At 39.3% G+C, this 15558-nt stretch overlaps 2 protein-coding genes across 11 annotated transcripts in view; one reads left to right on the plus strand and one right to left on the minus strand.

The window, feature by feature from the left end:
- map7d3 (MAP7 domain containing 3) overlaps positions 1 to 11566 on the plus strand; it is a 33656-nt gene extending 22090 nt beyond the window's left edge. For all 10 annotated transcript variants that reach the window (XM_050042708.1, XM_050042709.1, XM_050042713.1 and 7 more), the window contains 9 exons: positions 1495 to 1625; positions 1768 to 1988; positions 3966 to 4095; positions 4324 to 4609; positions 4735 to 4788; positions 5637 to 5718; positions 5951 to 6119; positions 7672 to 7955; positions 8044 to 11566. In XM_050042708.1, coding sequence (XP_049898665.1) covers positions 1495 to 1625; positions 1768 to 1988; positions 3966 to 4095; positions 4324 to 4609; positions 4735 to 4788; positions 5637 to 5718; positions 5951 to 6119; positions 7672 to 7955; positions 8044 to 8051 — 1365 coding nt within the window. In that variant the 3' untranslated portion in view covers positions 8052 to 11566. The remainder of the gene's footprint in view (positions 1 to 1494; positions 1626 to 1767; positions 1989 to 3965; positions 4096 to 4323; positions 4610 to 4734; positions 4789 to 5636; positions 5719 to 5950; positions 6120 to 7671; positions 7956 to 8043) is intronic.
- fhl1a (four and a half LIM domains 1a) overlaps positions 11565 to 15558 on the minus strand; it is a 22648-nt gene continuing 18654 nt past the window's right edge. The window contains exons 5-6 of the mRNA XM_050042723.1: positions 12568 to 12754; positions 11565 to 12399 (exon numbers count right to left, since the gene is read on the minus strand). Coding sequence (XP_049898680.1) covers positions 12245 to 12399; positions 12568 to 12754 — 342 coding nt within the window. The 3' untranslated portion in view covers positions 11565 to 12244. The remainder of the gene's footprint in view (positions 12400 to 12567; positions 12755 to 15558) is intronic.

A 15558-nucleotide genomic window follows, 5' to 3' on the forward strand; every position in this document is an offset into this window, starting at 1 on the left:
AGGTTTGCAGTACGTGTGTGACAGGGGCTTATGTAGGTTCCTTCCTTTGCTTACGAAGGGGTATGAAGACAGGTTTAAGGTCCTTATGCTAAAGTTACAGCCGTGTGTGTCTTTGAGATTACTTCTAGACCTCTTACAGCGACACTATGTCTGTGTGCTGTTTTTGCTCCAATGCTATATTGACATTAATAGGAAATGAATGCCTTGTTGTCCCTGTTATGAAACTGTACACCAATCGCTTGTTTACTGTCCTGCTTTTCCCTCCCGTCCGCCCCTGAGAATAATGGTCAAACTGTGTGACCAAAGTTAATGCACTTTATTGTAAGAGCAATGTCTTACTTGAATACATAAAATGCATTGTATCTAAATTTGAACTGCAAACTACTAAAGGCCTGATGAAAGGGCAATACTGTATATTTCTGTCTGTCTGAGTGTCACATGGTTGACCCTGCTGTGCCCTCTGCCATCATGTTTTGCAGCTCCAAACTTAGCACATGAGCATTAAAAATAGATGAATTAAAACTTGATCCATGGCTCCTTTACACCAGCACTCTGTCACTGTTTGAACTGATATTGAAACCAAAAAAGGCAGATTTAAAAAAAAAAGTGAAACTGTCCTTCGTTACTATAGTTACTGTTACTTTATTATAATTGACATTTTTGTTTTTTGTGTATTTTCTTTTCTTTAGGCAAACTCGTGATTCTGTCCAAATGTAAAGATAATTCGGTTGAATAGACTGGTGGTTGCCAACCTCAGGAGGCAGACCCTTTTATGCTGTCCCAAGATCAACATCAGGAATTACAAGATGGTTAATGGAATTAATTTAGTAAGAACATATGCAGTGTTTCTGCTACACAAAATAGTCTTCCATAATACTGGATACATACACCCCTCAGGGGCCTCTAAAATATTTAATATGACACAGTCTGAGAAAAAAAGGTCACTGTTTGGTTTAAGTGCTCCATATTTATGTCCACATCAAGGCTGTGAGCTGTGATGAGGGATTACAAGTATTTTACTATTTAATTTTAAGAAGTCACAAACCTGTTGGGAATAACTGGCACAGACCAACAGGTCATAGTGTGTAAAGGTCTGTCCACATCAAGAATGATAACTATAACGATGCAAGCATCCACACTGATTAAAGATAGCCTATCAGTCAAGAAAGCTCACTCTGCCGCAAAATCTGGGGACCAAAACGTCACCAGATGTATACTGCATAGCAGACCAACTGGCAAAAGGGGGAAAAAAGGCGACTGCTGGCCTTGAAGAAATCTCAGTCGACGGAGGGGTCTCTGACTAACGATTTGAATCTCTGACTTTCAAGGGGCAGCCCTAGATGATTTAGAAGTTTTGTTGATACGCAATGATATTTGAATTAACAATGGCAATAGGAAGAGGTGTTTGTAAGGATAACTTGTGAGTTTTTAACCATGATCCTTGTTCAGTGATTTTTATGAATGACCTTCTTTCCCATCTCTGTGGAACTACAGAAGGACAAGCAGTTTACATCGCCTGGAAGGCAACGTCCCCCCTCCCCATCTTCTACCCTGGGACGCAACCGTTCACCATCCCCAGCACCCAACCCCGCCCCGAAGAGGACCCCATCCCCAACAGCATCCAAGTAAGACGACAACCATTTTCCAACAGCTCATGTGATTTAGTGATATTTCTCTCAATTTTTTTATTTGACAGTTTGTATGTAGCCTTTTATTTTGATTTCATTATAAAACACAAATGGAGACAATCGTTCTTTGTTTCTACAGGCAAAGTCCCAAGACACGCCCACCCTCACCGGGTGCAATGAAACAACGTCCCCCATCCCCTCAGCCTACGTCAGCTAAACCTCCTCCTATCCAGAAACCAGCTCTCACTCCAACAGGACCTCCCATCTTGCGGAAGAGGGACTCCAAGCCCAAGGATCTGTGTCCTGTCCAGGCTGTGTCTCCACAGTCCTCTGAGTCCAGCAAGACCAAAGACAAAGATGGTGAGCAAATTCTCAGTGATAAGAATGCGGTCCACAATATAAATGTTTTATTGTACTTCATACAATTATATCTAACACTGCAGAAGGTCTTTCACAATAGTATAAAACATTAAAAACAGGTGCATATAAAGGCAGACCTCACAGCGTGGTCAGCTGACTGATTTTTAAATAGTCAGTTTCAATATTTGCAGAGGCTGATTGTTATTCTGGCAACCAGGATGTTTGCACTGGTGCATCGAGACATGCTGTCATATTCAGGGCAGGAAGTAAATGACACAGCTAGATAAGCTGAAACCTTTCTCATCTTAACTGCATAAATTTTAATGAAATCCGTAGCCATGCAGGTCCAAACCTATTTACACACCCAGAAAAAGATCAGTCATTGTTGTTGACATTTCACTGAGGCACATCTTGTTCCACATAATCACCTATGAATAACTGGTGTTCCCTTTATCTGTTGCAAGTAAAGTTTGTTCCTACAGGAAGGCTTCCTGCTGGTCATCCTCCATTTAATCATTTTCTAAAGTAGAAATGTCAATCTTCATCTATTATCACATTTAAGTTGTATTCCGTATTATTTTAAATATTCAAATTATATTTAATTTTTCATTTGCTCATATCTGGCAAACTGTTATTGCTGATCCACTTAATTACTAGGAGAGTAAAGTTTTGTTGCAATATTATTATTATTGATTAAATTGTCAGAGACATTGTTAAATTGTTCAGAGACAAAATATTGTTTTTTGCAAGTCACTATTGTTAGCTTCAGCCTGTGGCACTTTATTTAAAGGTCCAGAAACACCAAACTGACTTCAGAGAACTAGCAGCAATGAAGGCTCCTGCTGCATCACCTGACATTGCCATGTTTCAGCCAAAAGAGTTGCACTTGTAAAAGCAATTAAAAGGAGGAAATAAAACAGCAAGAGCTTGTAGATTCAAAAGAAATTGCAGAGGTGGGGGCTGTGCATTAATAAATTGTTGAATTTGCGGAAAACAAAAAATAGCTTTGATTAAAAAATATAAAAAAAAATATTAAAGCTGCAGAAAAGACATGAGAATATGAACAATATTATGATATTTATTGCACAGGAAACAGAATGAGTAAAAGCTCTTTGTTCCCTATGTTATCAGTGATGCTTACAGTAGCATCATGACTTTGAGCAGAAGATCATGTGATCACGGTTTAATACTGCCTCATAGAGCAGTCGGTTTAGTATTATCATCTGATTTAATAGACAGATCATGTACAGTACCAAAGTGTGTGTGTGTGTGTGTGTGTGTGTGTGTGTGTGTGTGTGTGTGTGTGTGTGTGTGTGTGTGTGTGTGTGTGTGTGTGTGTGTGTGTGTGTGTGTTGCAAACTGACGTGGCAGCAGCTCAGTTTCCAATAAATCTCAGTGGAACAGGAGACCTATTAGATTCCAGCTGGAGTCACATCCTGTTACAGACCTGAGGTTGTTGCTGCTGCCACCTCTTGGAGACAAATATGCTCTGCAAGACAGAAGAGCTTAGTAATGATTTATTACTCTGTTCAGCTGGGCAGAGACCATTTTCCAGTGTATCCATTTTAAAGATGTAACAACAAAATTGTGGTTGGTGGCACGGTTTTGGTACGCTCATTTATATTTAGCAGTGTATGTTTCTTGTGCTTCTAGAATGCCACCATGCTATCTAAAATCACACACTGGGGTGGCATTATGCCAACATTGTTTGGATCTGTGTAAAAAAGCAAGGCCAGCGTAATAAATGGTCTTTGTTGCTGAAGTATTACAGATCTCTGTGTAAAAAGGGCTCATGTCACAACCAACCTCCTCCACCACCATCCTGGCTTGCTCTCTTCTCATCACTCATCCTCGAGTCACTGCATCCTGTGAAGGGCCAGATGCTGTGGCCTCGGGTCAGCACTACTCTGAGAAATGGGTGACAGGGTGACAAGAAGTGCTTAATGCTTTCTCTATATTTGTCTTCCCACCTGCCAGACTCTAAAGCCTCGACGGGCACCAACTCAGCCGCTGAAGCAGCCAAGATCCTGGCAGAGAACCGCAGGCTGATGCGAGAGCAGAAGGAAAGAGAGGAGCAGCTCAGGATACAGAGAGAGGAAGAGGAGAAGTAAGACTTTTGGAATTTTTCAGTGAATCTCTTAAATTGTGTGTGACAGTGAAGTACCATCAACAAAGCAGAAGACAAATGAGAAAGATCACTAGTTTGAACAACAGCATTTTTTTTACCTAAGACTAAAAGTATTCATACTGTTGAAAGTGATTTCCTACATGTCCACCTTTAGCTATGAACTGCATTTATTTCAAGCCATTTGCTGCTGTTTCTTTACTCTCCCAGGGTGAGAAAGGAAGAGGAGATGCGTTTAGCAGAGGAGGCTCGACTGAAACGCCTGGAGGAGGAGAAGATACTTGCAGAGGAGAGGAAAATTAGAGAGGAGGAAGAGGCTCGCCTAGCAGAGGAGGAGCGGGTGAGAATGGCTGAAGAGGAGGCATTGAAACAGGCTGAGCTCCAGAAGGAACGGGAGGAGGCTGAGGCCAGAGCCCTGGAGGAGGCAGAGAGAGTCCGTCAGGAGAGAGACCGCATCATGCAGCAGAACCAGCAGGAACGAATGGAGAGGAAGAAGGTATGCATAGACTGATGAAGAAGAGAATGTTTTGATAGACCAGAGTCTCCTCTGAGAGCCCTGACCACAATGGCAACATAGTATTTTAGGTAATTTAAAACAAATGCTTTATTTTTCCATTGCAGAGGATTGAAGAGATAATGAAGAGAACCAGAAGAGGGGACCAAAATGACTTGAAGGTGAGTTCACATTCATTCAGCCTGTGAGAACATGATGTGCACCGAGGTGTATGTTAACATAGTCTCGCCACCAGACAATCAGAGATCTCCGCCTTCTGATAGTCTGGGGACACTCCTTTCTAAAGTGTGTTTAACACACCGGCGAAAACGGCCGGCAACAAAGCAACGCCTCTTGCATTTTTGAAAAGGACACGCCTCCTCGGACATGTGCGCTCCCCCTTTTCTCGTCCGCAAGGAAACAAACACACAGAGAGCTTGAAAATGGATGCCGAGAGATTAAACTCCGTTTTATCAAACGTGTACTCATCCGTGAAGAAATTTTTTTTTCCAGCGGATGTCTTAGTTGCAACATGATTGAGCTAACTGGAGTAGTTTCATGTCGTATCCGACAACGGGAGGCTTTTAACAGGTGACGTCCTGATGTTAGCTTTGCTGCTAAACAAACAACAAGGCGATTCCCTCTATAGTCCGGCCGGACGGATGAGTCATGGCCTTGTAAAAGATTGTTTGTTTCTTTTAGTTGGCGAGAATGTGTCGCCGCAAACGCGACAAACATCCACTAACTTTGACGCCGTTTTCTGCGAGCGCGGCTGAGCCATTTTGTACCGCTACACGTGTTTCTAGTCGGACTATGTTTACAAGCACAAGAGTTCAGCGAGCCACCGAAGGAACGCCCTGCAGATTTACTATTGGTTCTGCAACGTAGGGAGTTTTTTTAAACTCTGAAATTGTATCCGCCCATCTAAACACAAAACCAGGGAGAAAGCCATCAGTCTTTAGTTAAGCAAAGCATCTAAAGACTGACTTGTGAGTCTAATGTCAACATGTTGTTTGTACTTCCTGCGTAGAGAGAAGCAGGAGATGACGATAAACAGGAGGATGGAGAGGAAGGAGAGGACGGAGAGGACCAGATAAACTATGAAACCCAGAGTAAGTGTTCTCATCCTCTGATGGCAGGTTCATCTTGTCAGAATGCATGAAGATTCATGCATCATGGCATTTTTGAATTTGTTATTTTATCACTGAGCGTGAAGGTGTGTCTTCCCCTCTGCGAGTTTGTTTGCATATACTTTACATCAGTGTTTTGTTTGTGTGAATTTACATAGTGTAACATGACTTATGACTTGTCTGATCCAATTCTACTTCTCTATTGACATCGTAGGCCAGACAGATGATATCACCATGGAGGATGACAAAGATGGATGTGATCTGTCCTGTGGTGAACCGATGGCAGAGCGCCATGAGCCTCTGGGCAGTGTGAACGGAAAACCAGAGACAGACGACAAGGAGAATAACAATGGCATAAGCACAGATGAGACTCAGGCAGTAAGGTAAAGATCATAAACTCACAGAAACTGCTCAGAGTGGTGCTGACGTTATTGTAATTGTTTAGTGCTGAAAATGGTATAAAGGCAAAAAAGGGTCAAAATGTATTGGTTTCCCTCACACCAGCAGCCTCACATTAACTCAAGAAAAGCACCATTGTTGTCACATCAGTTTATTGTTTGTTAAAATACCACACCCCCCCCAGCTGCTTTAGGAAGTAACATACTGATAACTGACTTCAAAAAATAAAACTATACATTTGTGACTGATTTTTAAGGATTTTCTTCTTCAGTAGTAAAGATTGGCTCGGAGCTGAGATAGACTAACACAATGAGTGTGTTTATAGACATTGATAACCCTTTGATGATCAGGTTTTTGGACTATCTATTGATATATTTGAGCATGTCATCACCATATCTAACTTTCAGAAACTGGGATAAGCCTTTATCCCATTTATGAGAACCCCGAATACCCTACCTGGAGTACTATAGGATAGGATGGAAAGTCTTTATTGTCAGCCTGATTCTGCCCATAAGTTATACTTCTCTTTCATGGTGCGCAGAATTTTGTTATGTCGCAGACATCATCATATTTTGTTGCACAGTGTGACTGACACTGTTACTGTCATTGCCATGGAGATAGTAGTTTTCAGTCCACACCAACTCTGGCCTGCATTCAGCAGGAAACAGCTGCTTCTGTGGACAGAGATCCTTGGGAGCTGAGAGCACAACAGCTGGTCGAATTGCCTTGACCAGGCTGACTGACAGCAGACATTTACTAACCAAAATAGTTTTCAAGTCAGAACCATGGAAAAAAATCAACAGTGTTTGTAGTTATTGATTTTATTAATTATAACATATACAGCTGAATATTTGTGTGACTTTAAACAGCTCTCCGTGCTGATTACACTTCACTAAGCGTGACAGAAATTCATTTGGGCCTTGAAATAAAAACAGGTCTCTTATTACTATGGAGACCACTGAAGCCTTTCACCCAAGCATAAATTTAAAATGTCATGTTGCTCTTTAATTTCTGTCAAGTGACACTCTTTAAAAGTGTAAAGTGCATTACCATAAATCATCCATTACAATCTATGCGTACGTTTACTGTCTACCTGGTTCGCTGCTTCTTTGTTAGTGATGGGGAGAGCGCAGCTATTGGTTGTTGACAATGTTCACATCATTGAACTTCATTATTTGCATCAGCCAAGCCTAAAAACATCGCAGTAATATTAAACATGTTTGATTTTGTTGGAGCAACAAGACGAGAAAATGACTGACTCAGTTTTTATTACCACATTGCACCAAACAATCAAGATCAGCAATCAGTTACCGGATTACTACAATTTCTCATGTATACAGGGAATATGAATAATCCAATTTCCCTCTGCCCATGTAAACCTCATATCCAGAATATGATCATAACCGAAAAAGTCTCAGGCTGGATATCTCTCCGTCATCATGTACTCACTTCTCAACCTCTCACTCTGTGACAAAGCTGTCTTTCATCTCCCAAAGCACGTTCCTAACAGCCTCCCACTTCCTCTCTCCCACTCAGTCCAGTCCCTAAGGGCCGCCTAGTTGAGGGCTCGGAGTTCCTGAATGACTCTGCCAAGGTGGGGTTAGTCTCAGGTCTCAACGGTAAATCCAACCAGTGGAGCTTTGAGGAACTCATTGACCTCAACGTCCACTCCAAGACTCGGCCCCTCATCGAGGCCGAGGACTGTAACCAGGTCCTGATCAACTGTGACGGGAGCTCAGATGGGACCAGGGTAGCCTTCGAGGACAAGGGAACCCCCGTCACCCTGCATTCCTCCAATCAGCCCATAGAAGCCCTGTCAGGTGAGGAGTCACTTACACTTATTCATCTGTTTGGAAATATTGACACAGTCTTCTTAAAATATAACCCTATGTTCCTGTGTCTCCGTAGAGATGTGATGCTGCAGCCGTCGCTGAGAAGCCTCTTACCGTTGCACTCGAAAAGTTCCTGTCCAGCTGAGCTCCTTAAAAAAGTTCTCTACCAGTTCCAAACAGCTTCCTCCTCTTTCTCCTCCTTCTCTTCCAGAGGGAGGAGCACAAGGTGAAGCGGAGAGACCACCCCAAGTGCTACATTTGCACCCCACATTATGAGGAAACAAATACATTAAAATCATATATATCTAAAGAAAAACAAAACGTAATGCTTCAGGGAAATTTCATTAGTCCTTCAACACACTCGCTTCAGGTCTCTTTCCTCTTCCTCTTGTGTTTAGTTCTCCAGATTTGTTTTTCTATGTCATTGTCCACATTTGATGATGTTTTTTAAGAGTTTGTCTTTGTCAGGGGTGCATTTGTTGTAATTTATTAATTTTGGCTCCTTTGTTATTGTAATTATTGTTATCATATGTTTAGTCTTTTTGTTTTCTCTCGTATGAGAATATTCCAGGACACATGCACATTCGGCTGTGTGAATTGAATATCGTCAGTTAAAGGAAGGAACATTAATACTTTCTGTTCTGTCGGGGGGGTTGGTGGGGATAGCATCCCAGGTTTTGCATGTGATTCATCTAAATTTACTTGACCGGCTGCTTTTCGCAGCATCCAGCAATATGGCCTTACCATTTTCCCCCAACTTCTAATTCTTAAGTGTGACTCTGCTAAAGTGCTTGTGCTGAAGCTCATTCACGCACAGTTTAGTTCGTCATGTGCTTAACACTTGGGAGTAGATTCTGTATTCATACTCCACAGAGCTCTGTCCTCTCAGCCCCATACTCTCCAAACTCTCTAACTGTGTGTTTCCTTCTCTGGCCACTAGAGGGCATCAGGAGCACCACTCCAACTGTTACATTTAAATCTGAAGAGTGTTGAGATTCATTCACAACACTAGTGAAATCACATGTTCAGTGAAGTTTCATTAGTTTGTTCATTTAGGGCTCGTTAAGGTCTTGTTTATTTTACATATGTATATAGAATTTATGTTTACTAACAACGTCATTGTTATTTTCATCAGAATCTGAGTTGCATCCAGTTTTAGTCTCATCTCCACCAACTGCATTTGCACCACACAACTGTTTGAATAACCATAGCTGCGACATAGTGTCTTAACAGATTAAGTCCTTTAGTTTCATTCATAGCTGCGTCTGAGCTTCTTAAAGGAAAACTTCACCCACAAAATAATCATTTGTGTATCAGTTGCTCACCTCATCTGAGGAATATTTTTTCTGGCATGCCTCAGGTGACTGACAAATCCAAAGCGGAGAAAATTCTCAATGAATTGAAGTCTAAGGGGTCCATGTTTAACAATATTATTCAGTGGTATGATCGGTACTTCCCAAATGAAAATGCTTTTCCAACGGGAACTGAATAATTCTCTCTTCAAAGCCAGACTCCATTGACAGAAACAGTAATTTTACCTCGCTGAACACAGGAGCTGCTGGTCTACCACTACCTCTATCAGTTTGTTAGTTTGTGTTATTGTGTGACGTTGGCGTATTAACGGGTGAGTTTTGATTCACCAAAGTCCTACAACACACACAACAAACACAAATTAACTGATCGAGGCAGCAATATACCAGCAGCTCCTGTGGTCAATAATGTAAAATTACTGGTTTTGTCAATGGAGTCTGGCAAGAATTTCCTTCGTCTTAAAAATCTTCGTAGAGGAGGCTTGTGAGAAAAAGTTCAACATAACGTGAGTTGAGTAATTGATAAAGAAATGACAATTTTAAGGGTGAAATATACATAAACACAGTTTGCGTTTGTTACTGAACTGAACTCAAATGTTTGGCTGAAACTAAAAAATCAGGTTTTCAATTATCTGGTTTTAACTTGAGATTTACCAACACATCCACACACACTCCTCCATCCATCCTCCATCCCTCTGTCCGTGCAGCTCTTTCATCACCTACACTTATTTCTCATTATTATTAACAGTCATTGAAAATTCCCAACACACTAGCTGCTACATCCCAGTAAAACACATTTCAATTATTTTTATAATATAAAATTTGGCTGTTTGTTTATATATGAAAATACATTTCTACATATATTTAAGTGTTATTGTATTGTGTATATAATCAGTATTAGGCAAATGAAGCCATGTGTAGGACGGAGTGGCGTCAGGATGTGGATCATTGAAGTCTCTGTGTATGTGACTGTGCTATACGTTAGGTTTCTGTTTGACTCGTGCCCTGCGACGGGGTAGTCAGGTTACGTTTGGGCAGCCTGGAAAATTTTAAATGAAGCCCTTATCCACACAAGCTCTGCAAAAAAACAAGGGGACAAGTGGGGACCCACAATGTGTTTCTAAAAATCTGTTGTATTTGTGTGTATGTTTGAGAGCTTTCAGCCCCATATCCCCAAACCCTGATCCTGAATACTGCCTCACAGAGACTTAACACATTTTGATGACGAGTTGTTCCAGCCCTCAGCAACATGTCTGACCCATGATGAGAGTGAAGGCTGTGCCTCTTTGTGACGCTTTTAATTCATCAACATATGTTTTATATGATGTGAAACGATGTGGGGATGTTGTCGGATAGTTTTGGTAGGCATATCAGCTCAGGTCTTAACTGTTCTTCGAGGCAGGGTACATCCACAAAACAAAATATGACATGGGTCAGACTTTTCTTTCTCTTTTGGATTTTTCATGAACTGTATTGAAATCTTGAAATTCCCGATGCTTGGACAGTCCAAGCATGAGGTTTGGGGACCTTGATTTTTGCCTTGTTCTCTCTGCTGGCTAACTAAAAATCTCTTTGTACATAAAGACTAGGGGCTTTAGATCTTAGCTTTGATTAATAAGCTTAAAGAATGTAACAGACTCCATAAACCGTCCTCCATTATTTACTGTGTCTCTGAGCTTTTTGGCTTTCATCCATTATTCATCTAGAAAACATGAGACTCTTTGCACTGTCACAAATTACTCGCTATGTTTAGAGAATGGTTACTGGGAACAGAAGGAGCTTTACTGTACAGACTCGTAGGAGAGTTGTGTGATATTCTGGTGGAAAGTAATTTGTTCCTTCCCAGATGTTCTAGAAGTCTCATACATAACCCAAACCTTTCCTACTCCTCTTTCCACTCATGAGTAGCACATGTTGGGGAGGCTGTTGTAGCTGCTGCTTGAACAGATACTGTATCTATTCCAGGTCCTGCTGCATCTTTGAGGGCTCGAGTAGAGCTGACTGCTCTGAGTCCACAAAGTTGTCTTTAACAATAGGATAGAAACGGTGCCTTAGATTGAGATTTAGTATTTTTATTGTATCACAGTTAACTAAGAAAGCTTGTCCTTACCTCGGCCTCGACAATCAGTCTACCCAACCAGGGCAACTTTGTGAATATGAATATTTCTCTGGAAGATTTACGAACCTAACAAAGCCCTGTCCACAAGTAAGATTTGTACTGTAAATATATCTAAAGTGTACTGAGATGATACAAACTGTTAAAACAAATAAAGTCTTGCAAAAACACTCCTTTGCCATGTTTTTAATTTGTTGCTGCGGAGAGAAAACAGACTTTACATCACTTTCTCCTTCTATTCTTTTTATATTTAGCGTCACTCAAAGTCTTGAATACACGAGCAGTTAATATTTCAGCGTCACTCTCAACAATCTAACTTTAAATTCACTCTGAACAGTTTTTTTTTTTTTTAAATTCTGATAATCCGTTCAAACATGAATGTAACAGATTATTAATCAAAGCCAGTATGTATGAGCAGCTGTATGCATGTAAAAAGCACATAATTCTCTCTGAAAGATTCCAGTAAGGCACTGAAAAGGCTTTTGTTTTATAAAGCATCACAGAATCCTGGATTAGATTAGACTAATAGTGCACATTGCAATCCCAAAAAAGAAATCCTGCTTGCCATGTTAGTATCCAACACTTGAAATAAGTTCCACTAATGCATATGTAGATAAATGACTCAAGCTAGTGCATGTTTAGTTGATATAACCTCTGCTCTGTCAACCTTAAAGAGGAGCTTCACCAAAATTGACAATTCTGACATTTTTTCAAACACAATAACATTTCTGTTATTTTGAGGGTTGAAATTCACTCCAAAAATGTGCATTCTCATACAAATCAACAGTAAAAGTCAGTTTTGGTGCAATTCCACTTTAAACAGCAACTATCTGCACAGCTGATTGTGCAGTTCACACTTTCTTAGCGCAGTCGGGGCAGTAGATGTGATCTCCACTGATGACAAAGCGCTTGTTGGCCAGCGAGAGGCTGCACTTCTTGCAGTTGAAGCAATACTCATGCCAGGAGAATCCCTCATAGTTCACCACATTGGTGCCATGGCCAAACCCTGTGGAGACAACGACAGAATGTCAGTCAGTGCAAGACAGTTAATGATGTCTGAAACTACAAAATGATTTTCCCTTAATCCCACCATGCAGTCTGCATATGTTCAAGAAAATCCTGGTAAGTGTTTGCAACAGAAGTCTTATCAGCATCTGTTTTGTGCTGCCCTGACCTGTGATTGGGTTCTTGCATCCATGGCACTTCTTGGCCACATCAGTCTTGAAGCAATCCACACAGTAAACGTTGTTCTCATGAGAAGTGAAGCGAGCTCCCGCCAGAGCTTTACGGCAGGTGTGGCACACAAAACACTCAGAGTGCCAGGGGTGGTCCTGGTAGCTGATCCCTCCAGAGGTGATGGGCTGAGAAAAAAAGAAGGACACTCTGATCATGATGTCAGACACTACAGGGCTGAAATATTAAACATTTTCATAGACGCAAACTGTCTGCACAAGAGTTTTTTTTTAATCACAGTATGGTATGTCATAAAAATATCATAAAATACTCATAGTATAGTATGCCATGAAAATGTCAAAAATGGTCATAGGTATAGTATGTTATAAACATATCATAAAAACAATCATAGTGAAGTCTGTCATAAAAATGATTAGAGTATAGTATGTCATAAAAATGTCATAGTATAGTATGTCGTCCAAAATCATGAAAAACAGTCATAGTATAGCATGTCGTACAAAATCATTGAAAAAAGTCATAGTATACCATGTTGTCCAAAATGATGGAAAAAAGTCATAGTATAGCATGTCGCCCAAAGTCATGGAAAAAAAAAAGTCTTTGTATAGCATGTCGTCCAAAATCCTGAAAAAAACTCAAAGAATAGTATGTCGTCCAAAATCATAAAAGAAAAGTCATAGTATAGCATGTCGTCCAAAATCATTTAAAAAAAAAAGTCATAGTATAGCATGGCGTCCAAAATCATGGAAAAAAGTAATAGTATAGTATGTCATCTAAAATCATGGAAAAAAGTCATTATATAACATGTCGTCTAAAATCATGGAAAAAAGTCATTATATAACATGTCGTCTAAAATCATAAAAAAAAGGTCATAGTATAGTATGTCGTCCAAAATCATGAAAAAAAGTCATAGTATAGTATGTCGTCCAAAATCATGAAAAAAAGTCATACTATAGTATGTCGTCGTAAATCACGGAAAAAAGTCATAGTATAGTATGTCGTCATAAATCATGAAAAAAAGTCATAGTATAGTATGTCGTCCACAATCATGAAAAAAAGTCATAGTATAGTATGTCGTCATAAATCATGAAAAACAGTCATGGTATAGTATGTCGTCCACAATCATGAAAAAAAGTCATAGTATAGCATGTCGTCCAAAATCATTGAAAAAAGTCATAGTATAGCANGTATGTTGTCCAAAACCATAAAAAAAAGTCATAGTATAGTATGTCGTCTAAAACCCTAAAAAAAAAGTCATAGTATAGTATGTCGTCCAAAATCATGAAAAAAGTCATAGTATAGTATGTCGTCCAAAACCATAAAAAAGTCATAGTATAGCATGTCGTCCAAAACCATGAAAAAACGTCATAGTATAGCATGTCGTCCAAAATCATTGAAAAAAGTCATAGTATAGCATGTCGTCCAAAATCATTGAAAAAAGTCATAGTATAGCATGTCGTCCAAAACCATAAAAAAGTCATAGTATAGCTTGTAGTCCAAAACCATAAAAAAAGTCATAGTATAGAATGTCGTCTGAAATATGAAAAAAAGTCATAGCATAGTCAATCAATCAATCAATTTTATTTATAAAGCCCAATATCACAAATCACAGTTTGCCTCACAGGGCTTTACAGCATGCGACATCCCTCTGTCCTTATGACCCTCGCAGTGGATAAGGAAAAACTCCCCAAAAAAAACCCTTTAATGGGAAAAAAAAAAAACAGTAGAAACCTCAGGAAGAGCAACTGAGGAGGGATCCCTCTTCCAGGACGGACAGAAGTGCAATAGATGTCGTACAGAACAGATCAGCATAATAAATTAATAGTATGTTGTCCAAAACCATAAAAAAAAGTCATAGTATAGTATGTCGTCTAAAACCCTAAAAAAAAAGTCATAGTATTGTATGTCGTCCAAAATCATGAAAAAAGTCATAGTATAGTATGTCGTCGTAAATCGTGAAAAAAAGTCATAGTATAGTATGTCGTCCAAAATCATGAAAAAAAAGTCATACTATAGCATGTCGTTCAAAATCATGAAAAAAAGTCATACTATAGCATGTCATCCAAAATCATGAAAAAAAGTCAAAGTATAACATGTTGTCCAAAACCATAAAAAAAAAGTCATAGTATAGCTTGTAGTCCAAAGTCATGGAAAAAAAGTCATAGTATTGTAGGTCGTCCAAAATCATGAAAAAAGTCATAGTAAAGTATGTCGTCGAAAATCATGAAAAAAGTCATAGTAAAGTATGTCGTCGTAAATCATGAAAAAAAGTCATAGTATAGTGTGTCGTCCAAAATCGTGAAAAAAAGTCATAGTATATTATGTCGTCCAAAATCATTGAAAAAAGTCATAGTATAGTATGTCGTCTAAAATCATGAAAAAAAGGTCATAGTATAGTATGTCGTCCAAAATCATTGAAAAAAGTCATAGTATAGTATGTCGTCGTAAATCATGAAAAAAAGGTCATAGTATAGTATGTCGTCCAAAATCACGAAAAAAAAGTCATAGTATAGCATGTCGTCTAAAATCATGGAAAAAAGTCATAGTATAGTATGTCGTCTAAAATCATGGAAAAAAGTCATAGTATAGTATGTGGTCCAAAACCATAAAAAAAAGTCATAGTATTGCTTGTAGTCCAAAGTCATGGAAAAAAAGTCATAGTATAGCATGTCGTCGTAAATCATGAAAAAAAGTCATAGTATAGCATGTCATCCAAAATCATGAAAAAAAGGTCATAGTATTGCTTGTAGTCCAAAGTCATGGAAAAAAAGTCATAGTATAGCATGTCGTCGTAAATCATGAAAAAAAGTCATAGTATAGTATGTCGTCCAAAATCATGAAAAAAAGTCAAAGTATAGTGTGTCGTCTAAAATCATGAAAAAAAGTCATAGTATAGTATGTTGTCGTAAATCACGAAAAAAAGTCACAGTATAGCATGTCGTCCAAAACCATAAAAAAAAAGTCATAGTATAGC

This window comes from Epinephelus moara, chromosome 4, assembly GCF_006386435.1.
Source record: "Epinephelus moara isolate mb chromosome 4, YSFRI_EMoa_1.0, whole genome shotgun sequence".
NCBI classification, from domain to species: domain Eukaryota; kingdom Metazoa; phylum Chordata; class Actinopteri; order Perciformes; family Serranidae; genus Epinephelus; species Epinephelus moara.